The 26100-nt window shown below is 46.8% G+C and overlaps 1 protein-coding gene across 1 annotated transcript in view; it reads right to left on the bottom strand.

The window, feature by feature from the left end:
• The window catches only part of ENGASE (endo-beta-N-acetylglucosaminidase), a 44303-nt gene extending 21570 nt beyond the window's left edge, over nt 1–22733 (bottom strand). The window contains exons 1-6 of the mRNA XM_083150134.1: nt 22670–22733; nt 20902–20986; nt 20568–20630; nt 16181–16248; nt 14706–14907; nt 14145–14293 (exon numbers count right to left, since the gene is read on the bottom strand). Coding sequence (XP_083006260.1) covers nt 14145–14293; nt 14706–14907; nt 16181–16248; nt 20568–20630; nt 20902–20986; nt 22670–22733 — 631 coding nt within the window. The remainder of the gene's footprint in view (nt 1–14144; nt 14294–14705; nt 14908–16180; nt 16249–20567; nt 20631–20901; nt 20987–22669) is intronic.
• Nucleotides 22734–26100: the final 3367 nt, after the last annotated feature.

Below are 26100 nucleotides of genomic sequence, written 5' to 3' on the forward strand. Positions count from 1 at the left end.
AGGAAATTCCCCACCAAAAAAAAATAAGGCACTGATAAGTGAAAGTTGAGAAATCTGTGTATTAAACATTACAACTCTTATGGATTTGTTTAGTCTTTCGCTCTGTATTTAGCAGTATGAGGCACAGAGAATGAAATAAAAGTGTGCCCAGGGTTTGACACGGTATAATCCTCTATGAAAAAGACTCTGCTAAAGAGCTGAAAGCGTTGAGGTGGGCAGGTGTACGGAACACTATTTAGAACATTGGATTTACAACTATACTGTCACCTTTTGTGAATGATTTATGGCACAATAATCTGATCCGAAGTACAATCAGTACTCTTACTGGAGACTCTATTTCCAATGACGCGCTAAGGATGTCAGATGGCAAGAGAGGAGTCTTTAGACCAGCAACTGCAGTCCATTATAGTGTGACCGCACACCTGAGACATCCATCAAAAGTAACATATTACCAGTCAGTGACTCGGAACTGCATTTTCTATACTACCAGTGCAGGATCTGCTCAAAACATCATACACAGCTGGTGCGAGAGCCAAAAGGGTTTAATACACTCTTGTATCCAGAACCCAGACTGGGGGCAAGATGCACTAAGCTTCAAAAGTGATAAAATGGAGAGTGATAAATAGCCAGCCAATCAGCTCCTACCTGTCATGTTTGTTTGAAAAATGTCAGGCAGGAGCTCATTGGTTGTTTTTTTTATCACTTTTGAAGCTTTGTGAATCTGGCTCTGGGACAGTTATAAACCTAGGGAGGGGGGGGACCGGCATACTGCCAGATGAGCTGGTTTTGAGTTGTATATTAACCCTATTCCAAGATCATTATACCTCTTAAAAAGTATTGACTTGCATGTTCAGCTATTATATTGCCATGTTCTGAAAGCAGCCAATTTTCAAGCTTAAGGATTTTTACCAAAACTACTTATGAGGATAATATCAATATTTTAATCTGTCTTTTTCAATTAACATTGTTTGCTTCTATTTTGAACAGGGTTGCTTCCATACATAAAATGTACGTAATGTTTATCCAATTTCCCTACAGACCACAGCAGGTAGACCACCGATTCCCCTCATCAGTTGTAAGATTGTGGGGCTGGCACAAACAGAGGTGCAAAGTGGAATCATATTTCTGATTCTGAAGGTTACCTCAGCAGCTGAGAATCTTCACCAACTTGTCGAAGTGTACAGTGAGAATGTCATGTCATGAAAATAGGTTGGTTTGGTGCCCGGCTTTTGAGGACAGCAGTCCCAAAACACAGTTAATATCTCCCATACACTAGTTGCATAATATTAAATTGTTGCATGTTAAGGGGGGTATTCAATGCAGGTTCACGACTGTCAGGCTGGCCCAACAGTCGTGACCCTGTACTGTGTTCATACGGCTCAACAGACGGGAGTCAATGTCCCGCCAGCCGGACGCCGAAAAGGGGGCGTGGTTGCGAGGTGTGGCCGGGAGCTTGATAATTACTGCTTGTAAAGTTGGGCATGTTCTGCAGAGATCCCTGTTCAATGATGTGGGAGAAGACCGCATTGAATACGGCCCCGCCGCTATTTCCCCAGTTGGGAATAGTGTCAGGAGATTGAATACCCCCCTATATAGGTTATCCTGAAACAATAAATAGATTTATTTTTTCTAAAGAATGCTCTGATCTCTCTGCCACATTCATTAGCAATCCTTATTAGTGCAGATCCAATGGGGCAGATTTATTAAGCTTGGAGAACAGATAAACTGGAGATACAGCGGAGAAAAGGTAAAAGGAGATAAAGCAGCACCAGCCAATCAACTCCCAACTGTCTTTTTCAAAAACATATGATTGGTTGTGCTTTATCTCCTTTTACCTTTTCTCCGCTTTATCTCCAGTTTCTCTCTTCTCCAAGATTAATAAATCTGCCCCAAATTGTTTCAAGTGTTGAATATGGGGGGGGGGGAGGGGGGGACACGACATTTTATATGCTGTCCTAGTGAGATATTTTGCAGCTATAAATTTCATCTGCTATTCTGCACCTGATTCCTTTCTGGATCTTTATATGGTATGATCCTTGAGGCAAAAAGGAACTGGCACATATAGGGAGATCTGTCATTTCTTGGTCTGTGATGTCACCACCATTTACATCTAATACTGGACATTGCAGGGTTGGTGCTATTATCAGATTTACTACTAGCAGTGACATCTGTCACCCTGAGCTGACCATGCAAATGCCACTAAAAACATCCTTTTTACAAGGGCTTCCAATGTCAGACTAAGAATGCAGTGGTTGGGAGCAATTAAAGTCTTGCTGATGTGTGGGAATTTTAGGTAAATCAGATTTTCTTCCTCGGCATTAAGAGATCTGTTAATGTGAACATGTTTTTCACAGCGTGCTCTTTAAGACAAACTTAGCATAGCAAGTGCCAGAACAGAGAAGATGTAGAGGTGTTGTTGTAGCAACTAGAAATATACTTAATGTGCTATGCACTGTGAAAAATCAATTCCTCACATGCATATATAAGGCTCTATGCAGCAAACTAAAGTGTACTGAAAGCATGCAGAAACCAATGCATTCAAGGATTAATGAAGCAGATAACAGAATTATCTTTTCAGTTAATGCCCTACTCTAACAATATTGCACTGGAGAGAGCAAGTTATTGCTCTCTACAGCATTTTCTGCTGTTCAGAATCCAAAAAGAGGCTAGCCTTTCATAATGCCATCTGAGAGTGGCAGTCTTATTTTAACTCAAACTACAGCGACAGATGGCACATGTCAATCCAGTCCACGCAGCTGGTTATAACTCTGCACACTCTCTTGCCCTCATTCAATAATTACAGTCATTGTTCTCAGCAGAGCAATTGCAGTTTTGTAAAAATGCCTATATCCCAGCGCATGTCTTCCTTGAATTCATATTGCTTCCTCCACCACACTCTCCTTCATTGAACCTCTAACTTGGGAGACTGGGAAGGATGTGAAGGAGGAGCAAGTGCACAGACCTGCTTCACTTGTAATCTGCAATACCCCTTTTACACCAAAAATCCGGGATCTGACCCAGCATTTGGAACAAAGATCCAAGCCAGGTCGGATCTGGCATTTACCCCATTCACACTGCTGAGCCCACCTGCAGTGTAGACTGAGGTGGCGCTTGGAGATGACATCTCCAAGCGCCAGGAACACGGTCACCTCCCCCCCCCCCCAGCCATCGTCCGGGGGTGAATGGATGCCACACAGGCATCCATTCACCTCCTCCGCTGCTGTCTGCAGAGGTTGTTTGTGTCCCCCCCCCCAACCTGCGGTCGTCCCCCATTGATGTAAACGGGAGCCGGGTCGGATGACCCAGCGTACCCATTTACACTGCCCTCTACCAAAGTCCTAGCCATGTTCTACCCAGGTCAGTACCTGGGTAGAAGTCCTGTGTATAGGGACATGAAGGCTATTCGTCAGGTTGAACACCAGCTGGCCAATGCGACAAACGGGGCATGAGAGGGGGTGACCGATTGATGGAACATTCGATCACTGAAGCAGTGTGGACATTCAAAATTCCTTTATCTACAGTTTGTACGGAGGCGCATTGCCTCAGGCCTGATGCCAAACATGCGATTTGGTGATTTTTCATCCAATATCTCATCAGAGTCAGATGAAAAGTGATCAAATCGCCGTGTAATTGCCCTAGTGCTGGTGTTCTCAGGACCCCACACAGTTCATGTTTTCCAGGTCACCCAGCAGATGCACAGGTGGAGCTAATTATTTAACTTGTGATTCTATGAGGAAACCTGCAAAACATACATTGTGTGAGGACAGAATTTGAGAACCTGTGCCCTAGTGAATAAAAAAAAAAAAAATTATAAAGGGATTTTTGTAAGAACTTACCGTTCGAATCCCTTTCTCTGATATGGTCCTGGTGACACAGCTCAACACTGGGATGTAGGAGCCAGGCACCTATCCTAAAGCTTTAGAGGGTAGGCTCCTCCCCTACTGCATCCCGGACTCTTCAGTTCAATCTTTCAAAGCCACTGGAATTCATTAACTCAGTACAAACGCCTGCACATATTATATGCACATTTTATAACAGTAACTGTTAACTTTTAACCATTTTAACATGAACATCATAAAACTTCTGGCATACTTACTGAGCGTAAGGGAGGGATCGCTGTGTCACCAGGACCATATCAGAGAAAGGGATTCGAACGGTAAGTTCTTACAAAAATCCCTTTTTCTCTTTCAATGGTCCTGGTGACACAGCTCAACACTGGGACGTTCCAGAGCCGGTCCTTTGGGTGGGTACGCTCAGGTCTGCAGCTCTCAGCACTGCTCGCCCGAATGATGCGTCCTCCGACGCGTACTCGTGGAATCTATAGAATTTGGCAAAGGTATGAACAGATGACCAAGTGGCAGCCCTGCAAACCTGCTCAGCTGTGGCCCCGTATCGAACCGCCCAAGAGGTGGCAACTGACCTGGTGGTATGCGCATTTATTCTGGCCGGTACAGGCCTACCCACTTTGGTGTATGCAAAGGCTATCACAGATCGTAACCACCTAGCAATAGTCTGCTTAGATGCAGGCCAACCAATTTTGTGTACGTCATACAGTACCAATAAAGTATCAGTCTTTCTGACACTCTTTACTCTGTCCACATAGATGCGTAAAGCACGCACAACATCCAAACTCTTCAACTTGTCCCTTTTCTTAGAATCCTCAGGGGGTTGAAACACAGGTAGAATTATCTCCTGATTTAAATGGAAGGCAGAGACTACCTTCGGTAAAAACTGAGGCACTGTTCTCAGAACTGCCCTGTCATCATGAAAAATTAGGAAGGGAGATTTGCATGACAAAGCTCCCAACTCTGACACCCTTTTAGCAGATGCCACTGCCAACAAGAACACTAGCTTCCATGTGAGAAACTTAAAGTCCGCCGACCTTAAAGGCTCAAAGGGTGCCTTCTGAAGGCATTCCAAAACCAGTGACAGATCCCAAGGCGCTACTGGTTGCTTGTATGGAGGTTTCAACCTGGATACCCCTTGTAAAAAGGTTTGAATTTCCGGCAAAATGGCTATCCTTTTCTGGAAATAGATGGATAAGGCCGAAATCTGCACCTTCAATGACTGAAGGCTTAGGCCCGATGAAAAACCATCTTGTAAGAATTCCATCATTCTTGATAGCTTGAAATGAGATGTGTGAGCCTTTCTTCTCTCACACCATCGAATGTAAGTCTTCCAGACTCTATAATAATTTGCCGAAGATACAGCTTTTCTGGCTTTTATCATAGTCTGTACTACTGCCTCAGAAAACCCTTTCCTTTTCAAAATGGCGGTTTCAATAGCCAAGCCGTCAAAATCAATCGATCGGAATCCAGGTGATTGAATGGGCCTTGTCTTAGAAGGTCTGGCCTCAGAGGTAGACGCCATGAGTCCACAGACAACCTCTAAAGCCTCGAGTACCAGGACCTCCTTGGCCAATCTGGGGCCACTAAGATCACCGGAACCTTCTGCCCCTGTATTTTCTTCAAAAGTCACGCTAACATTGGTACTGGTGGGAATGCATAGAGGAGATCTCCCTGCCAGTGAATAGTCATGGCATCCACTGCCTCCGCTAGTGGATCCCTCGTTCTGGCATAGAACCTGGGCACCTGATGGTTGAACCTGGATGCCATCAGGTCCACATCCGGGGTTCCCCACATCGAGGTGATCTGGTGAAACACCTGAGGGTGTAAGCTCCATTCCCCTTCCTTGAGCTCCTCCCTGCTCAGGAAGTCTGCTTCTATATTCTCTACTCCTGGAATGAATATAGCCGATACAGCTGGAACATTCTGTTCCGCCCATAGGAAGATTCTGGACACCTCCCACATGGCCAATTTGCTGCATGTACCACCCTGGTGATTCAGATACGCCACAGCTGTGGCATTGTCGGTCTGAATCCTCAAAGGGAGGTTCAGTAACCTGTCTCCCGCCAAGGAAATCACTTTCCAGACAGCTCTCAGCTCCAAGATGTTGATTGGTAACACTGATTCCTCTGCCGTCCACAGGCCCTGCAGCCTGAGATCCAGGACTACTGCCCCCCAGCCCCTGAGGCTGGCGTCGGTAGTCACTACCAACCAGTCCCAGGTCTGTAATGACCGACCCCACTGAAGGGAATCTACTACTGTCCACCATTTCAAGGAGTCTCGAGTGTCCGAAGACAGCACTATCATCTCCGACTTCATGGTCAGAATGTTTCCTGACCAGGCTGACAAAATGCTCCATTGGAACACCCGAGAGTGGAACCTGGCAAATTGAAGCGTCTCGAATGACGCCACCATTTTCCCCAGGAGCTTGAGGCACCTCCATACTGAAATGCTCCGAGCTCTGAGAATCTCCTGGACTAAGGTGACCAGCTCCCTGGCCTTTACCTCCGGGAGAAATACCCGATGGAGATGGGTATCCAGTATGACTCCCAAGAATAGGAGCCTCTGTGATGGTACCAACTGAGATTTTTGTAAATTTAAAATCCAGCCGTGAGCCTGCAAAAAACTGATGGCCTCTGCCAAGTGACTCTGAAGCATGGCTGCTGACTCTGCTTTGAACAGGAGATCGTCCAAATAGGGTATTACTGTGATTCCCCTCAGCCCCGCCGCCATCACTGACATTATCTTTGTGAATACCCTTGGCGCGGTTGCTAGCCCAAAGGGTAACGCCCGGAATTGTAAATGCAGGTCTCCTATAGCAAACCTCAACAAGGTCGGATGCTCCGGGTGTATAGGGACGTGCAGATATGCGTCCTGGACATCCATGGATGCCAAAAATTCTCCCTGGTCCAGACTCAGGAGTACTGACCGTAGGAACTCCATTTTGAAATGGTCTACCCATAAGTGAACATTTAGGGACTTCCAATTTAGTATTGGTCTGAAAGACCCGTCTGGTTTGGGCACCAGAAACAGAGTGGAGTAAAAGCATTTCTTCCACTCTGCCCTGGGAACCGGGGTAACCACCCCTTTCTCCAAAAGAGAGAGTGAGCTGCTCTCACAAGAGCTGTACGAAGCAGCGCCTCCTTTGGTAAGGATGTGGGGATGAACCTTTTCGGAGGCGGACCTCTGAAAGGGATTTTGTAGCCCTGGGTTATAATATCTAACACCCAGGCATCCTGGTCTAGAGAAGCCCATGCGTCCCTGAAGTATGTGAGACGCCCCCCCACCTTTATCACTGCCGGGCAAAACCCCTGACAGTCATGCGGAGGGTTTGTCCTCTCCTTTGGAGGCAGGCTTCTTGTTAAAGGAACCAAACTTGGACTTTTGTGTCTTGCCCCTAGAGGACTGAAACTTTCCCCTGAAAGACTGTCCTCGAAAGGACGCACCACCTCTAGGGGAGGGCCGAAAGGACGGCCTAAAAGCAGAGAATCTGGAGGTCTGCTTAGCCGAGGGAGCCGGCAGAAATGTACTTTTGCCGCCCGTGGCCTGTTTAATAATTTCCTCTAGTTCAGTTCCAAATAGTAACTTCCCCTTGAAAGCTAAAGTTTCTAGGGCCTTTTTGGACTCATTGTCCGCTTCCCAGGCCTTAAGCCAGAGCACTCTCCTGGCATTAATAGAGACTGTGGACACTCTGGTCGCCATTTTAAGAGCTTCCTCCTCTGCTTCCACCACATACTCTGCAGCTGCCTTAATTTTCTCTGCCAGCAGCAATGCACCAGGGTCAGCCTGCAGCATGGTGCATAATTCACCAGCCCACTCAATCATGGCCTTAGAGACCCAGGCTGAAGCAATAAGGGGGCGTAGGGTGAATCCCACCCCTTCAAAAATAGCCTTGAGGTTACCCTCCAGCTTTTTATCCACAGAATCTTTAAAAGCTGCACCGCCCTGTACTGGCAATACAGTAGCCTTGGACAAACGTGCCACTGAAGCATCCACAACTGGCACCTTTTCCCAGAGCTCCGCATGAGACTCTGGCATGGGGTACAGACTAAGGAATCTCTTAGGCATTTGTAGCCTCTTATCAGGAGTTTTCCAAGCCCCTTCCAACAATTCCTGTAACCCCTCATCTGAAGGAAAAGAGCCTCCTTCCGCTGTCGCTTAAAAACACCTTTAACAGGAATCTTATCCTCCACAGACAGTTTTAAAGCCTGTTTCACAGCTACAATAAGATCCTCTATACCAGCAGAAGAGGTCTCTTCAAAATCATCACCCTGATCCCAGGGGATGTCAGTATACGCTCCCTCCTCCTCATCTGCCAAAGTAGGCATAGCATAAGACCTTTTAGGGGTCCCTGCAACATCAACATTTTGTCTAGTATTTCACTAAACCTGTTGATCCCCTTAGCAGTATCCTGCATCACCTGAATAAGAGCAGGATCTGCCTGGGTAAGAGGCAAGGAGCCAGAAGACTGCTGAGATGATGGCATAGGTCTCTGTGATTCTACCAACACATCACTCTGCCTGTCCAGAAGCTGCACCAAAGCGTTCACTGACCTGCCTAGGGCACTGGCCCACGCGGGTTCAATCTGCTCTGCCCTATGGGGTTCACTCCCCATGGGTCTCACAGCAGCGCAAGTAATACATAAGCCCCCCTTGGCCATCTGCTCAGGGACAAATTTCTGTGTGCATACATTGCACGCGCTCAGTGCAATAAGGGCTCCCTCCCCCAAAACCACAGCCTGATGCTCAGACATGATGCAAGTGAAAAAAAAAATATATATAAATTATATATATATATATATATATATATATATATATATATATATATATATATATATATATATACATACATATATATATATATATATACATACATACATACACATACACATATACACACACACAGTGCAAACAATGTACCAGCGTTTATACAGAGTCAATGCACCCAGTCACTTAGCTGTCTGTTGGTTTCAGATGCGTAGAAACGATGACCAGGAAATCCAAATCACTCTGCCAGGATCAGTAAGCCAACTCAGCTCCGCTGCAAGCGTTCTGAAAGGCGCCAAACACAGAGTGAGTGAAGAGACCAAAAGTCCCTGCTGCTGCGGGGTCCGTGACTTTTGGCGCCAACCACCCCCAGTCAGCCGCTCCCTAGGTAGGATTTCCTAGTTCCAGTATCTCCCCCTCGACTGGGGACCACTTGGAACATGTCTGTCACAACGCTGCTGTCCTCTCATATAGGAGCTCAGCGTGTAAGCTCCGCATAAAATGGCCCCGCCATCACGGAGCGCCTGTCCCCCATGATCCCCACCTAAACGTGGAGCCGGTTTCAGGGTACTCCGGAGCCCAGGCAGCTTCTTAATAGAAGCTGTAAGCGCTGCACAGGGAGGCCAGACAGCGTCTCCCCTGTGCACAGTGAGCTGACAGGACGCGATTCTGTCAGCTCCTGCTGCGCTAGCAGTGTGAGGATTCACTATGAGAATCCTCACACTGTGCCTACCTAGCTAGGGTGAAAGTTAATAAAACAATAAAAATTCCCTAACTACTCTAATTCTTCGGCTGCTCCTGCAGCCCTTTAGAATAGCACCCACTCCAGTGGGCACCTAACACGAACTGAAGAGTCCGGGATGCAGTAGGGGAGGAGCCTACCCTCTAAAGCTTTAGGATAGGTGCCTGGCTCCTTCGGACCCTCCTACATCCCAGTGTTGAGCTGTGTCACCAGGACCATTGAAAGAGAAATATATTTTTTAGTTTTAGTTAATGTATTTGTAATGGGGCTATTGTAATCAAATGTTCTAATGTCACCAACAACAACAACCCATGCAATCCACACATGTAAGGAAGCCAGACTATAAATGCCATGCCCATACATTAAGTTATGTGTAGTAGTGTGAAATGACAGGGAAAAAATTATTGAACATGTTTACTGAAATTTATTTAATACTTTGTATGAAATAGTAGCTTCCAGGCACCTACAGGAAGGGGAAACTAGTTGCATGCATTGCTTATGTGTGATGAGTAAAATACTAACATTACCAGTTGTTTTTGTGTGCATATTTTCTGTCTGTATACTTATATATTTACTGGATAGCAAGAAAAACTGTAGAGAGAAAGAAAAAAAATAAAAAATGGTACTTCCTCATCTTTGCGTCCACCACCCTGGGTCCACACCACCATCTATTATTACATTTAGTAAAGTTGTGGCGATGATGATATTCTGAAAGCTGCTAACGTAACTGGTGTAAGCTGTGGCCGCAAAGATGAGGAAGTACCGAAAAAATTGTCGGACTAACATCAGCACTATTTCTGAACAGACCCATAGTTAAAAAAAAAAAAAAAAAGAAGAAGGGGGAAGTACTTTGTGTTTATACATGCTGCACTAAGGTAATTTTACCATCTGCAACATGATAGAAAAGCAAACATTACGTATTTCAGTCCCAGCTATTCACTAAATACAGCGCAAAGTTTAGCCCTATGTCCAGTACATATAGCCCAATGACCAGCACAGTAACCATTATGTCATATCATGTAGTCCTATCATAATGGTTAAACATCACCCCATGTTCACAGTGGAAATTCAGTCACATATACAGACTGTGGTGGTACAACTCCAGGTGGAGAAGGACAATTACCTGTACTTAAGATTTACAATTTCCTGTAACCACATACAGTGTGCATGGCTTGATGGGAACGCAGGATTGCTGGTTTATATGTGAAGATATACACTGGTACTGTATATACTGAACAATGTTACCAGTTTAAAATAAAATATTTAGGACATCTGCATGCATGAACTTTGCCATGTATGAGCTAATACTTGTTTTCTGTGCAATGTCTATGTAAGACAATGAAAGAAACCCCAGACAACAAAGAGTAAGCGCAAGGGTTTATTCTGGTTCACTCTTAGGGCAGTATTCAATGAAAAAAATTCTCTGTGCATGGCGAGAGATTTTTTCTCTCGCCATGCACTTCCCTGTTCCAGAGCCTCCTGCTCCCACTATTCAATGTATTTAAGACTCGCCGCCACTCGCGGCGAGTCTTAACCCCTGCAGCGGACGAGCGTCTGCGGCAGGGAGCTTTCAGGGAGCCGGGGGACGGAAGCAGCCAGAGAGATTAAAGTCTCCCTGGCTGCTCCAGAGGAATGTGGAGGGGAGGAGGGCTCCCCGGGACCCAGGCAGCAGGCTGCCCCCCCCCTATAGCCAGCGGGGGACCCAGTATTCACTGCACCCGATCGTGCATATTAACGATCGGGTGCAGTGAATATATGAATATCTAATGAGCGGCTCGATCGCTCCGGCCCCCTGCTGGCCGCACTGTGTAAAAAAAAAAAAAAAAAAAAATTACATTTTTTTTTTTTAAATTAAATATATATTCATGTGCGCACATGAATAAAAATAACATGCCCCTTCACAGAAAAAAAAAACAACCTGATTTTTTGACACCAAAATAAAAAAAAAAAAACCTTTTAGTTTAAAAGTTCACATTCCAGCTCTCCATCAAAAGATGGAGAATTTCTACACGGAGAGAGACGGCGAAAATCACTTAGAAAGACGGCGAATATTTCACATTGAATAGGGTGGTTCACTTTTGGAGAGCAAAATGCTCCGTCCAAGGCGAAAAAAGCAAAAATTCTCCATAAAACACGGAGAATTTTTCTCATTGAATACTGCCCTTAGAGGCAAATTCCTTCTCAAATGGACAAAGCCATGTGCACTGCAGGTGGGGCAGATGTAACAGAGAATTAGATTTGGGCAAGTTATTTTGTTTCTGTGCAGGGAAAATACTGGCTGCTTTATTTCTAAAGAAGAAGAAAAACCCCACCCAAATCTAATTCTATCTTCACATGTTAGATCTGCCCCTATGCAGTGCACATGGTTTTGTCCATTTGAGAAGGAAATTGCCTCCAACAATGAACCAGAATAAGACCAACTGTTCACAACAGTCCCTGTCCCAGTGAAGCTCACAATCTACCATTTTAGGACACACACTAGTTACTTTTTTGTCAGCAGCCAAATAGCCTACCAGTTTGTTATTGGTTTGTGGGAAGGAAAGAGGACAAGGGAGAAAACACACGGAGAGACCATACAAGCGGCACACAGTGTCTTGGTTAAGAACGGACCTAAATATGCCTATACACTAGGGCGGAGTGAAAAAACTGAAATTGAGAAATTCAAAATCGGCTAGTGTGGGAAAGTGGTGACTTGACCTGAATAAGAAACGTGCAAAAGCTTTTTGATCTGAGTCAACATCTTCTGTTCTGGCAAGAGGCCTGAAGTTTCACTTTTTTGGTGAAAATGACGAAAACCGAAGATGCGCAGATCTAGTTAAAATTATATGTCATGATGTCTTACAGTGGTTTATTAATCTACTTTAGCTTAGTAAAAGAGAGTACAAGCTTGTCCTAGTGCAAAGTAACCGACTTTGGCGAGAGAAAAATCCCTGATAAATGACCCATTTTCATGGTTTCAATTGCGAATATGGTGTTTTCTCCGGAACGTGTTTTTTTTTGGGGAGAGGATGCTCTGTAATTGATGTGATCAAAAAAAAAAAAAAAAACCTTGGTGGGGAAAAAAACAGGGTAAATCCCTTTTGTTTGCCTTTAATAAAATAGTGCACCTGTGTCTTCTAATGTCCAACAAAGTCTTTACTGAATGCTCCAGTAAGTTCAGTAACAATGGACAGGCATGTCCAACCTGCGGCCCTCCAGATGTTGTGAAACTACACATCCCAGCATGCCTTGCCATAGTATTGCCATTAGGGAATGCTAAAACTATTGCAAGGCATGCTGGTATGTGTAGTTTCACAACATCTGGAGGGCCGCAGGTTGGACATGCCTGGATTATACTCTGTTATTTAGGTGCAGGATTTAAAAAACTTCTGTTTATTGTCTTTACTTGTGGCAGTTTGTTTGAAAAACAGTTTGCATCCCATATGCTGGGAACATGAAAGGGCTGCATTACGGCTTATAGTTATGCCAAAGATAAGCCAATATATTAACAGTTAAATACATTTAAGTGTATTATGATGTAATTAAGAAATATATCTAATGTTTAGTGATATTTCAAATGAACAGTTTACACGGTTACTTGTAATACTTCTTGTTAAGGCCCCCATACACTAGGGCGACTTGTCCTTAGGACAAGTCGCCCCCGACTTCCCCCTGAGCTTCCCCGGGGGAGCTTGATTAGATTGGCACTTGATGTGCCATTTTTTACATGTGATAAATCGTCTCGATTTATCACATGTAAAAAACCCGGGGAGCGGGGGGGGGGGGGGGGCTACAGAGCAGGGCTGCAGGGGGGGGCTGGGGACGCTGCGGGGGACACAGGCGGCATAGAGCCGGGAGCTGTCAGTGCTAGAAAAAAAAAAGCCTATACAATGAATGGGCAGCCTGTAATTGGCTGAGCTCTCTCAGCCAATTGCTGACTGGCTGAGAGAGCGCTCAGCCAATCACAGGCCGCCCATTCATTGTATGGGCTTTTTTTTTTTATTCCGTACTGACAGCTCCCGTCGGCTCCCCCTGCCCGGCTCTATGCCGCCTGTGTACCCCGCAGCCTCCCCAGCCCCCCCTGCTCCCTCTACCACCGCGCCACTAGGTCCCAAGTCGGGTGGTCGGACGTGCAGCAGGTCCGACCACCCGACGCAGATCCGATGCGCACGGGACCGCGCATCGGATCTGAGGGGACATCAAAATTAGCTGAATGTAATGCAGTAGTGTAACACCTCCGATATGGTGGTCCGATTCGTCGGGAGGTGAAATTAGCCCAGATCGGACAAGTGTATGGACACCATTAGGGCCGAGAGGCAGCAATGTTATCACTGTTGAACCTGCCAATTTTCTTGATGCCCAAAAATTTTGGGAAAAAACAAAAGTAATTAGACCTGTCAAATATACTGACTTTTTATAGGGCGAAATGCAAATGGACAAAAACATTTGTATAAGCAATACGAAAGCCACAACACAGTGTTTAAATCTATTACATGCCATACCAAGCAACTTTTATATGCAACGATTATAAAGTGACAAGGAATTAACCCTTTGAGTGCCAATGTTGCCGTGAGAAGTGCAAAACATCTGCTGAAAATGCCCGGACTGCAGTCAAGCAATATGAATCTCTCACACACAAACACACACACACACACAGCCCCCCCTCTCGCTGTGAGCAAAGCGGGCATTTTTAGCAGCACTCAAAAAGGTTAATAACAGAAAAGTTTCTCAACTGTTGCTCAAGAAATGATAGCACAGGAATAAGAGAATACAAGTGGTGTAACACATCAGGCATGACTGTATAGCTCTTACCAAGAATGCGGACTCCATGTTTGTGAGCAGCATTCGTCCAGCAGACAGGAGGAAGGGTGAACATTCGATGGCTAAAGTATACAAATATATCAATGTATTGCCAATGGTAAAAGACATATGGGTCCTTTGCATCTGATCCCTGGATAAACCTGCAGGAGAGATCAATATTATTAGCTAGCAGAACTCCTCTTTAATATCTAACTAGATTGTGTCCAAGCAGTAGAGGCATACACACAATTCTAAGAACAGATTGCTCTGTGTATACCCCTATAAATGATAGCAATGTGCGGTCCCATATGTAGTCAGTATCTAGTCAGATCGCAGGCCTGTGCTAACCAGAACACTGGTTAGCACAGATCACCCATACACTCAGCACTACGTGTGTATGGGCGCTCGGGCTGCCAGGAAGCACAAAGGTGATTTCCCGAGCCTGCATCGTTAAGCGTGCAGGCTAAGAGAAATCGCCCCATGTGTACAGAGCTTAAAAGTAAACGAATGTTACGAAAAATAAAAAGTCTTCTGTATATTTAGTTTGGAAGTGTACAAAGCCCCCCTTCCTACCTGTCTTCTAAGTACCCGCCCATCATGTCATGGCAGACAAGAGTCTTGGGTCTCTGGTTCTCAATAGGTGGATGCCTTTTGGCAAGAGGTGTCGCAGCAATGTTAAACATGTCTTGGCTGGTTGGCTTCCAAGAGAGTAGCTCCTCCAAGTTTGAGTAAAAGAAGCTGATTGGTTCAGTGGTCCCTCGGTCATGATGCCTTGCTAAGTTGGAAAGAGTAATTTATGTACAGAAATTAATGTCACATGAATTAAAGCAAAATGCTCTGTTGCTGTATGCATGCTATGCAATGCCTCCTTCCTCAAACATCTTTAACCCTTCACTGGTAATTCCAGAAACTTTGTAGGCTCTGTGCCAGTGCCAACACTGGAATTCCCAGAACATTTGCGGGATTGCCAGTGCCTCCCCCTCCTTGCCCCGGCTCTTTACTCCTGGATGTGTACGGCGTGACCTTGCTAACATCACACCACACACAGCTGGGTTTCGGGGAGCAGGGCCGGGCAGCGGCTGATCTACAGCACAGAAGCGCTGCCCAGGACACTCAGCTGTGTTTTTTGTTTTTTTTAGGGAGGCAGCACTCCCTAAAAAAATAAAAAAAACGGTACTGTTTACCTAGAACGGCGCCCATGATTTTGATGTTAGGCATCGCAAGGTAAAAAAAAATAAAAATCGCACGCGATTACCTGCGATTTTACATAGGGAACAATGTTAAATGGCCCACAGACCCCAAATAGCCACCCTGAAGTGTGAAATGGCCCCCCCAATTGTTAACGCCACCCCACGATCAATGTCAACCCAGAATGCATGGCGAGCGCGAGGGGCGGTGGTACGTGTCCTCCGACCTTTTCATACCCCCACTATCCACGTCGGCATGGAGTTGAGAATAGAAAGTGTGGCGAGCGCAGCGAGCTTCAAGCGTGGCGAGCGCAGCGAGGGGACGCGGATACCTTCACAGGTATCCGCGTCCCCTCACGGGCTTCACAGGTATCCGCGTCCGCTCGCCACACTTTCTATTCTCAACTCCACGCCGACGTGGATAGTGGGGGTATGAAAATGTCGGAGGACGCGTACCGCTGCCCTCGCCACGCTTCAGGTTGACGTTGATCGTGGGGTGGCGTTAACAATTGGGGGAGGCCATTTCACACTTCAGGGTGGCTATTTGGGGTCTGTGGGCAATTTAACATTGTTCCCTATGTAAAATCGGGTCAATTGGGCGATTAAACATTGTTCCCTATGTAAAATCGCGGTAATCGCGTCGGTCGCATCGCATGTGATGCGACCAGATTTACATTTTAACATGCATTTTTATGTAAAATCGCGGGCATCGCATCGGTCGCATCGCATGCCATTATAATGGCATGTGATATACATGCGATGCCCGCGATGGGCGCCGTTCTAGGTAAACAGTACCAAAAAAACACTGAAGGGGTTAATAGAAGTCTGATCTATAGTGTAGTACACATGGCATTTTTTTACCTGACAGTGGCGCATGTTCATATCTAATTAGCTCTTTATAGACTTTCATGTTTGACAGGTGGGTTGGGCTGTGAAAGAAAACAACAAAAGGGTAAGTCTTTCACATTTTTGAGGCTTATACAGCACCAAAAAGGACATTGCAACATGGAAACATCAACAGAATACAACATAAACCATTCAGATTAACAATAAAGCGGGGGACAACAAATGTTGCCATTACCTTTTACTACAAGTCATTAAGCGACCATAGGCCTGATTCAGAGATCGACGCAAAGCCAATATTCCACCCAACTGAACAATTATTGCCAGACTGCGCTGCGGCACCTTGAAGAGTGATGTGCTTTGCTCTCACTGCGCACGCACACAATAAGGATCTTTCTGCAAAGTGATTGACAGTAAGTGACTGTCGGGGGTGTTAACATAGGGAGTAGTTGTTAAAATGCAGGCAAGTCACGGCTGTTTTTGGGGTGTGTATCCGACATACATACAGAAACATGGCGCCTGCATAACTACTGCAGCAGCCAGTTGGTGTAGCCATAGACCGATTCAAGCAGTCAATGGTTCCCATGCCACATTGCGACATAGCAAATTAATCAGCACAGTCTTATTTCTTTTCTATTGTGATTAATGCTGCACGGTTCAACAGACAAATTCGATGCGCGCTAATGCGCACATCACAGAGTATTTGCTATCCGTACTTTTTGAACTTGATTGCATCACAACTAGTTCAAAATGCATGGTGCTTTAGCCCATCAAGTGTTTTGGGCTAGATGCGATGTATCCATGTATGAGCGGGGCCTGGATCACTGACCGGCAGTTGGGATCCTGACAGTCATTACACCGACGTCGGAATCCCAACTGCTAAAACCCAGACAGACTGGCAGCGGGTATTCTCCCTTGTGGGGATCCACAACCCCCATTGAGGGAGAATAGAATAGGTGGCGAGCCACTGTACTCGCAGGCCCCTCTGTCTGAGTCCAGGCAGTCCGAATTTAGACGTCGGGCTAACGACTATTTTTGTCCAAGAAGATGCCCGATGGAAGCAAAATCTCAAAGAATCATGCATGCTGTTTGGAGCCACTGCAGCAACTATGTATGAGGACACATCTGTAAAGGTCTCAGCAAGACCCCCTGCTACCCTTTCCCTGATGCAATAGAAATCTGAGAAGGCTTAAAATATGGAGCCATAATTTAGCAAGAATCACATGACAGGATTTTCTGAGATTACTTTTTTTTTCCATCAAACCACAGGAACTCTGCTGATACTTTTGTATCCATCTTATTTCTTATGTGTGCCAGCCAAAAGTATTAAGAAACTTATGTTTGATCACCATCATTATGCCAAGAGAAGAACTTCGGACTGTGTCCAAGAAAACTAATCCAATCAAATGAAATCCAGGGTCTTTACTAAATACAGACATTCCTCACTTAACGACCTGATTCCGTTCCTACGACCCGGTCGTTAAGTGAATTGGTTGTTAAACGAGCATATATAAAACCCCTTAAGACTTCTGAGACGCTGGTCGTTCAACAGGCAGGGCAGGTCGTAACTGCGAGAGGGTAGGCGGGCGGGTCGTAAAGCAAAGCAGGCGGGGTCGTAAGTCCGAGGAGTCACAGCATGGACGCTAAACGAAGGCCCAGGTCGTAAGTCCGGGTGGTCGGTAAACAGGTAGGTCGTTCAGTGAGGAATGTCTGTATCACGTATTCTGTATTTGCGTACACCTAACCGTCCCTTATTGCTAGTGCTTAACAATAACCCCCAACACCCTGTTGCCTAAACCCCACCACCAGCCCAACTCTAAAGGTGGCCATACATCAGAAAGATATTGTACCCAATCATACAATCTCAATTGATTGTAAGATGGATTGTATGCAGATTGTGTGCACATTGTGTGTCCAAAAACCACCAAAGGACTGCCGGGGAATTGAAGGAAAATTGGACATAATCATGAGCGCAATCGATCTTAAGATCGATCTTTCTGATGTATGGCCAGCATAACCCTCACCCCCACCCCCTGCAGCCTAACTCTAAGTCTCTCCTTAGTGCGTAAATCTAACCCCCTTCCCCAGGCTAAAGCTAACTCGCCCCAGCCAGACATGACGGCAGTTGGGATTCTGGTGCCGGCATCCTCATTGATGTCAGGTTTCTAGTACCGTCTCACGGAGAAGTTTAATGCTAGCATCTGTATTGTGAATGCCAAAATCCTGACTATATCCCATTTCTAGAAGCCTAGAGGCCAAATCTGCTCTGTGACTTATTCTTATATAGGCCAAGAACATCAGTCAGCAATATAGGTACTTAATGTGGCAGTGGGAATGAAGGGCATGCATTTTACACACTCAGATTTATATGCTGATCCCCCCTGCCAACAACGGGCTACCACCATCTCAGAATGACGGTAGCCCATGGACCTGATGCAATGCTGCCCAATATTGATACATCGGGAAGCATCACAGGAGGAGGCTAGCGGCGGGACAGGATGGATTGAAGCAGTGATCAGTGTCCTGCTGCTAGTGTTCACTCTAGGAATTTAGGGCAAGGTGCTGCAACTGAAGAGGGCACATGTCCAAATAAAGGGGTGTGGCCACATGACACGCCCCCATTACATCACTTTGGGCTGGTGCCCTGTACACCCCTACATTAGTCATTACACCATTCAGTGCTGTTATTAGACATATTGGTGCCCTGTGCCAAAAATTAATTTGTCAGCCATCAAGCAAAAAACAGGCAGTTTTAGAGGCGTGGCCACATAATACCAATAACGCCCATTACACACTATGCCGCACACCGTAATGCCCATTACACACTATGCCACACACCATAATGCCCATTACACACTATGCCGCACACCATAATGCCCATTACACACTATGCCGCACACCATAATGCCCATTACACACTATGCCGCACACCATCCTGCCCATTACACTGCCTCACACTGTCCTGCCCATTGTACACTATGCCTCTTAAATTCCCCACTCCGCGCTGCTGCCAGCAGTGGAGGGTCCGTCACCACAGGGACAGGATTGGGGAAGAGGCAGCTTCTGCGCTGCTGGACCAGGTGGGATAAAGACAGGCAACTTCCAGGTGTGATGGGCTTCCTTCCCCCAAGCGCTCAATTGTTCACGGCGGAGAGGGACATACTAGCCCGGGCCGGCTGTTTTAGCAGGGCACTGCTAAAAGGGCAGGGCACGATTTGCCTTTTAAAAATTGGGCAAAAACAGCCTAGCGTGAACACTATGCTGCAGTCCCTCCTGATACATTTGGAGAATACTTATTAGCAACTAACCCCCCCCCCCCCCCCCCCAATTGAAGTTTTAAGGTAATTAACAGCATTATATGATAAATGGGCCCCTAATAGGTCCTACACATATGCCGATGGGTGTAGGGCTGACAGCCCACACACAGCACGAGCTGTAAGCATTGTGCTGAGCGAGCTGACAGTGCCAATGTTCTCAGAACACCGACAATCATCGAGAATTGTGCTCACTGACCACAAATCTTGGACAGCGACACGCATCGCCATCGCCCCTACACACACACCGATGTAGGGGCATTTTCTTAGCAAAAGGTGCCTAGAAAATGCATTAATATCAGCATGTATGTAGGGGGCATAAGACATGTCATTTATTTATAAGCAGGAGGTAAGTAATGTGCTTTTAGTGCTTGGTGAACTAAGGGTTACATGAAGAATAACCCGAAACCCGGTTTTGCTGGTCTTTTAGTGTTTGGAAAGGTGCTCCGAAGTAGGGGCTCTTTCTGGGGATACCAATCTTTATACAAAAGTGGCATTAGGGAGGTGGTTGAACTTGATATATATATATATATATATATGTCATATTGATAGTAAGAAATGGGCTACTGTCCCCCTTCGGGACATGTGGTTGGGGTTTTTCTCTTTTTTTGAGCCGACAGGCGGCATTTCATGCCCTACCATCCACTAGGGCGTGGTGGGAGAATAAAAGTGTGCCCAAAGCATGGAGGGCGCATGGAGCCATGCGAGGGGGCGCAGTGCTACGTTTCAGTGTCCATGTCAACTGTGTCGAAATTCAGGATTAAAAAAAGTGAAAAAATCCGATGGCAACCTAATGACCTGTCTGCCTTCAGTCATGTGAACCTAGTTACTGTCTATCCAATGAGCCCAGTCTTTCCCCCTGGCCGACTGGTATAGCGGAGGGCAATGCACATAATAATGTAGCAATCCCACCTGTAGCACACGTGAGATATGGATGCTGACATAACGTACTGGAGGGGACGTATGACAGGTTACTGGAGAAGCGCACACACTGTACATAACACACACAGGCTTCTGTACCGAACAGGAGACACAACAATGACATTACTATATGAATAAATGTAGCAGAACACATAATAGAGCGGTCTCACGGTGCGGCGGCCGGGGGCTGCTGGTGGTCCTGCCGACGGCCTCCGCAATTCCGCCTCTTCTCTCTGCAAAACACAGCACTTTCCATTATGCCACTGCCGCTAAACCAGTGCGGCTTCCATCTGACAGCAAAAGCGTGGGAGGGAAGGAAGCATGGAGGATTGAAACAACGTGGGAGAGAACACAAGAAGATGTAAAAGGCAGTGCTAATGGGCACAGCCAGAAGGCAGCAGGCCCGCCCGGATTGGCACGGCAGCACACATCGCACTGGCCCCGGGTCACCCCGGATCGCGCGCGCGATATAATGACAGGGAAGCAGCGGTCAGGGGAACTTACACGCGTTCTAGTGATAGGTATCGCCGGCTGCAGCACAGGACGGCGCGCTGCTGCCAGGTTATCCCCCGTTGTGACGGGTCAGCAGCTCAGGTTTAACGGAGCACGGCTACACAGGACTGCAGCTGGCTGTCCAGTTACACGAGCGGCACAGGCAGGGAAGCGCTGCTTCTAGTATTCTCTCATGTAGCCCTAACATCCTCCCTCCAATACACCAAGCTGCGCCCATTCCATCCCGCAGCCACTCACGGGCGGCTAACACTTCCGCCTCATCACTCTGCCTCCCTGCGTTCGTCACGCTGCTCTAGTGTCCCGCCTCTTAAAGGAAACTATAGGTCAATTTACTAAAATGGGAGTTCTGTTGAAGATGGGATGTTGCTGATAGCATCCAGTAACATTCTATTATCTACTAGAAGGGTGGCCAAACCAGTATTCCTGAGATCTAACAATGGTCCAGCGAGCCATGCGAGGGGACGCAGTACATTTAGATAGTGTCCATGTTGACCTATGTCGACATATACACCCTAAAAACATTAAAAACTCATGTCGACCTTTTCCCATGTTGACCTTTTGACCATGTCAACCTTTTTTATGTTAACATTTGGACCCTGTCAACCTTTTGACTGTAGACCTTTGGACCCTGTCGCCCTTTTCAATGTCAACCTTTTGACCCTGTCAACCTTGTGACTGTTGAACATTAGTGGTCGACCATATGATTGTAGACCTAGACAATGTAGATTTTTTATAACTGTTACATCTGCCCCACCTGCAGTGCACATGGATTTGCCCATTTTGAGAACAAATTTACACTGCGATCAGATCTGAATAAGGGCCAAATTCCTGTTGGAGAAAGAGCGTAATACTTCACGCAGTGGCGTAGCTATGTTTTGGGCGCCCCCGTCGGCGCCCCGCCGAGCACCGCTACCCCGCCGCCCATGTAAACCCCCCCTCAATCCCCCACAGCCTTACCTATCGCTCTGGTCCCGGCGGCTCCGTTCTTCTGCTGAGGACCACCAGAAAATGGCCGCCCCCATACAGCAGACAGTTTCAGAGAACTGTGTGCTATATGGGGGCGGCCATTTTCTGGTGGTCCTCAGCAGAAGAACGGAGCCGCCGGGACCAGCGTGATAGGTAAGTCTGCGGGGGATTGAGGAGGGGGGGTAACTATAGCACCACAGCCCCCGGCGCCCCCACATGCACAGTGCCCCCTCCCCCCGCGGTGGCGGGGGCTGCAGTGCTATAGTTACGCCCCTGACTTCACGCCATAGTTGCCTACCCTCCTGCATTCTTATTCTGTGTGCGACTGTGGCTGTACCTGCATACAGAATGCTATGTTACAGTGATTTCCATTCATACACTATTTCATATGCAGATACAGCCTCACGCACACACAGATTATAGGCATGCTGCATATCATTTTAATCAGCAGAAGCTGCTGATGCCCCTAGGCATTCCAAATGCCCTAGGCAATTGCCTAGTTTGCCTATGCCTAAGGCCGGCTCTGCTTCTAGGTGCCACTTTCACAATCTCTTTTCACAATCTCTCCATATATGGAAGTAGACACGCCCTTTGGGTGGAGCATGACACACCCCCTCAATGGGGTGCTTTGCAAAATTATATTACCAACTACAATCTCCCTGAAACTAGTTTTCAAAAGTAGGCAAGTATTCTTCACGCCCTCCTTGAAAACTCCTGGGAACGCCTGTTTTTTCCTGACAACACCAGGAAACTGCCAGTGACCACCCCAAATGCTAGCTTTCTGTCAATCTACTTGTGAATGGCTTGTAATCAGAAAAGGCACTGGATTTTTTCACTGTTTGGCCTCGTGCATTCATGCTACAATTCATACACATGCACAGGTAATCGATAATCAGCAGCCTTGCCAAACTGCAGGGCTGCAATCAGGTCTGAATAACCCTAGAGAGTCAAGAGGTCATCAGGAAGGCTGAATAGGATAAGTCACTTTAGGAAAACCACATGGCCAGATAGTAAATCTTGATATCAGGAAGTCTCCTGCCACCCTTGATATTAAAAGGCCCGCAACATCGCTGGGTATTACCAGCAGATGAGCGGCTTTGAGGACAGTTTTGCATAGCGCTGCACTATGCAAAGCTGTCCTCCCCCCACCATCGGTGCCGGGCAGGGGGTAAGCCGCTCAGTGTGTATGCACTGAGCGGCTTTACTCCCAGCGATGATAGTGATCATCGCTGTCCATACACCCTGGGCATAGTCGCCCAGTGTGTTTTAAGCCATTTGGGTAAATTTCAGTGTAAAAATAAAGCAGTCAGTATTTACCCTGCACAGAAACAATATAACTCACCCAAATCTAACTCTCTCTGCACATTACTAAAGGCCCATACACACTTGCCGATTTTCATCTTCAGCCATTTTACCCTGTATAGCAGGGGTGGGCAACTATTTTGGCTGGAGGGCCGCTTTACACTTCCAGTGAATATTCGAGGGCCGCACACAAAATATCTTGTATACAGATGGAGCCATCCTCATCTCGCCCTTTAATAAGATTAGGTTAATAACCAGATTTCTCTGCTAATCCCCTTCTCCAACTGTATTGTTCTATGTATTGTATTGCTGCTGAGAACAAGAGGCCTTGGCTCACCACGGCTATCCAGAGAGGGCTAGACGAGGATGGCTCCATCTGTATATGCTGCTGTCTGGGTCCTGGGGGAGATGGGATGTAAAACGGAGGTAGCTTCTACCTTTATTATGCATTCCCTCACCCCCAGGACCCAGCAGCAATTTTACCTTAACACAGCTGCCTCCGCCCCCCACTGCACAAGAAGCTCCACCCCACCTGCCTCCTAGCATCTCAGCATGTCACTCACATCACAGGAGGAGGGAGGAAATACCCCGGCTCGCTTCAGTGGCAGCACAGGTTGGCAGGGCCATCGTAACAGCTTTATGTGCCCCAGTGCAGTGGAAACCCTACCTACACAACTGTGTGTGTGTGTGTGTGTGTGTGTGTGTGTGTGTGTGTGTGTGTGTGTGTATATATATATATACACACACACACACACAAATAATGCAGGTTAGGAGTCTCTCAACAGGCTTGTATTTGTGCAGAGGGTTTTAATCAGGCAGCATAATGAAATTACAAATCATTATGCTGTCTGATTAAAACCCTCTGCACAAATACAAGCCAGTCATACAAGATACTGTATAATATATTTACTTATTGAACATTGACTGCAGCAGCGCTTACTTTTAGAGTGGTGGAGTCTGCTTAGCCAGCCAGAGGGTAGTCAGGCAAGGAGAATCCTGACTTTAAGTGTATGCGTTGCTGCTGAATTGTCCCGCCGCCGATGCATGACCGCGCCATCCCCGCTCAGCATTACAGGGAGTGTAACCGCCATTGGTTGGTGCGGCGGCCGCATGACCGCATCCCCTCCCACACTCCCAGTAATGCTGTGCGGGGATGGAGAGTCGCCGGTCATGCATCGGCAGTGGCGGGACCTCACCGTTCCTATTATCAATTGTGAGGGGCCTCTTGTCATTGTGCTGGACTCGGGAGTGGCCGGGCCAGATGCGAGGGGTTTGCGGCCCGCGGGCCGCCTGTTGCCAACCCATGCTGTATAGGGTGGTATAGGTCTTCAGATCCAATTACTTTTTCAGAAGTGAATAATAACTAAATAGTTTGACCGTAGCCAACCTATGAATGGTACCTCCTATGTACTAATCTAAGAAAGATTGAAAAATGGCATTCATGGATTAATATCCATTGACAGCAATTATAAGGCCATCTATTGCAGATAAATCTATAAAATCTTCCGGAATGAGTTTGAAAAAACTCAGGAGCCCGAGGTGTGCACCCTACCACCAGTGCTGTGCCTAAACACGTGCAAAGGGGGCCGTGCGATCGAAGTGGGTCCATCTCCCGAAGGAGCTTCGGCACATTGGGGAAATGGAAGGCCCGAAAGGGTCGACCACACTACCCAAAAAAACGTGACAAAACTACAAAAAACAGGGAACGTGAAAAGTGACGAACGTGAGAGGGGAAGAGAAATAAATAATAAAGGACCCTAGCCAGAAGGCCAGGGTGGGGGTGTGAAAAATTGTCCTACCCCATCCAAAAGGACGAGGTAAGGACGTGAAGCGCATACCTAGAGGGGAAGTGCGCAGTGCTAGTGCTTACTAGTGCATGGTGATTTTGGGATCACCCGTGCATGTTCGGCACCCCCGAGTTTCCCCGGGGGCACAGTGCAGCCTCGGACTCCAAGCAGCCAGCCAGTCAGCGTCCGACCAAGTGTTTCTCCGTCTCAACAGCAGGCACTTTCCAGCCCCTGGCATGGGAATGGGTACTCCACTGGGCTTTTCGAAAGACTCCCTTAGGGGCTGCACCCCCCTCGGGAGAGCAATCTACTCAGTCCCAGTGTTTCTCCGCTCCCAGGGTTAAGATACTAGGCTGAGCTTTTCGCTGTGCCCAGGCTGGTGGCTTAGCCAACCTGGACCAATCTACTCGGTCTCAGCTTTTCTCCGCTCCCTGGGAATGGATACTAGACTGAGCCTTTCGCTGTCTCATCCTTCGGGGGCTACGAACCCCGTCAAGAGAGTCAAACTACTAGGCCCAGTGTTTCTCCACCCCTCTTACCAGTGGATTTACGGAAACAACACCTCCTACCAAAGGCAGAGGTGAAGGTACTCAGTCAGACTTTTCACCACTCCCAGGCAAAAAAGAGGGGTCCCACACCCTTCGCCCATCAGAGCAGCTACTCAGTCCAGCCTTTCTCTATTCTCTGCCAGAGGCCAGTCCATACCCACTGATAAGAACAGATACTACACTTGGGGCCTTATTTTGGTTCATTCTTTCTGACAAAATCCTTCTTAGATGGACAAAACCATGTGCACTGCAGGGGGGGCAGATGTAACATGTGCAGAGAGAATTAGATTTGGGTGAGTAATTTTGTTTCTGTGCAGGGAAAATACTGACTGCTTTATTTTTACACTGCAATGTAGATCTCACTTTGAAGTAAAACCCCACCCAAATCTAATTCTCTCTGCACATGTTACATCTGCCCCACCTGCAGTGCACATGGTTTTGCCTATCTAAGAAGGATTTTGTCAGAAAGAATGAACCAAAATAAGCCCCTTGATCTTAGCCAAAAGGCAGAGAAGCGAAAAAATCTTCCGGAATACCAAAGTAAATTGAGAAGACGTGTCCGGTTTAATTCGTAATAAAGACATTCC

This window comes from Crinia signifera, chromosome 6 (assembly GCF_055691185.1).
Source record: "Crinia signifera chromosome 6, ASM5569118v1, whole genome shotgun sequence".
Classification (NCBI taxonomy): Eukaryota; Metazoa; Chordata; class Amphibia; order Anura; family Myobatrachidae; genus Crinia; species Crinia signifera.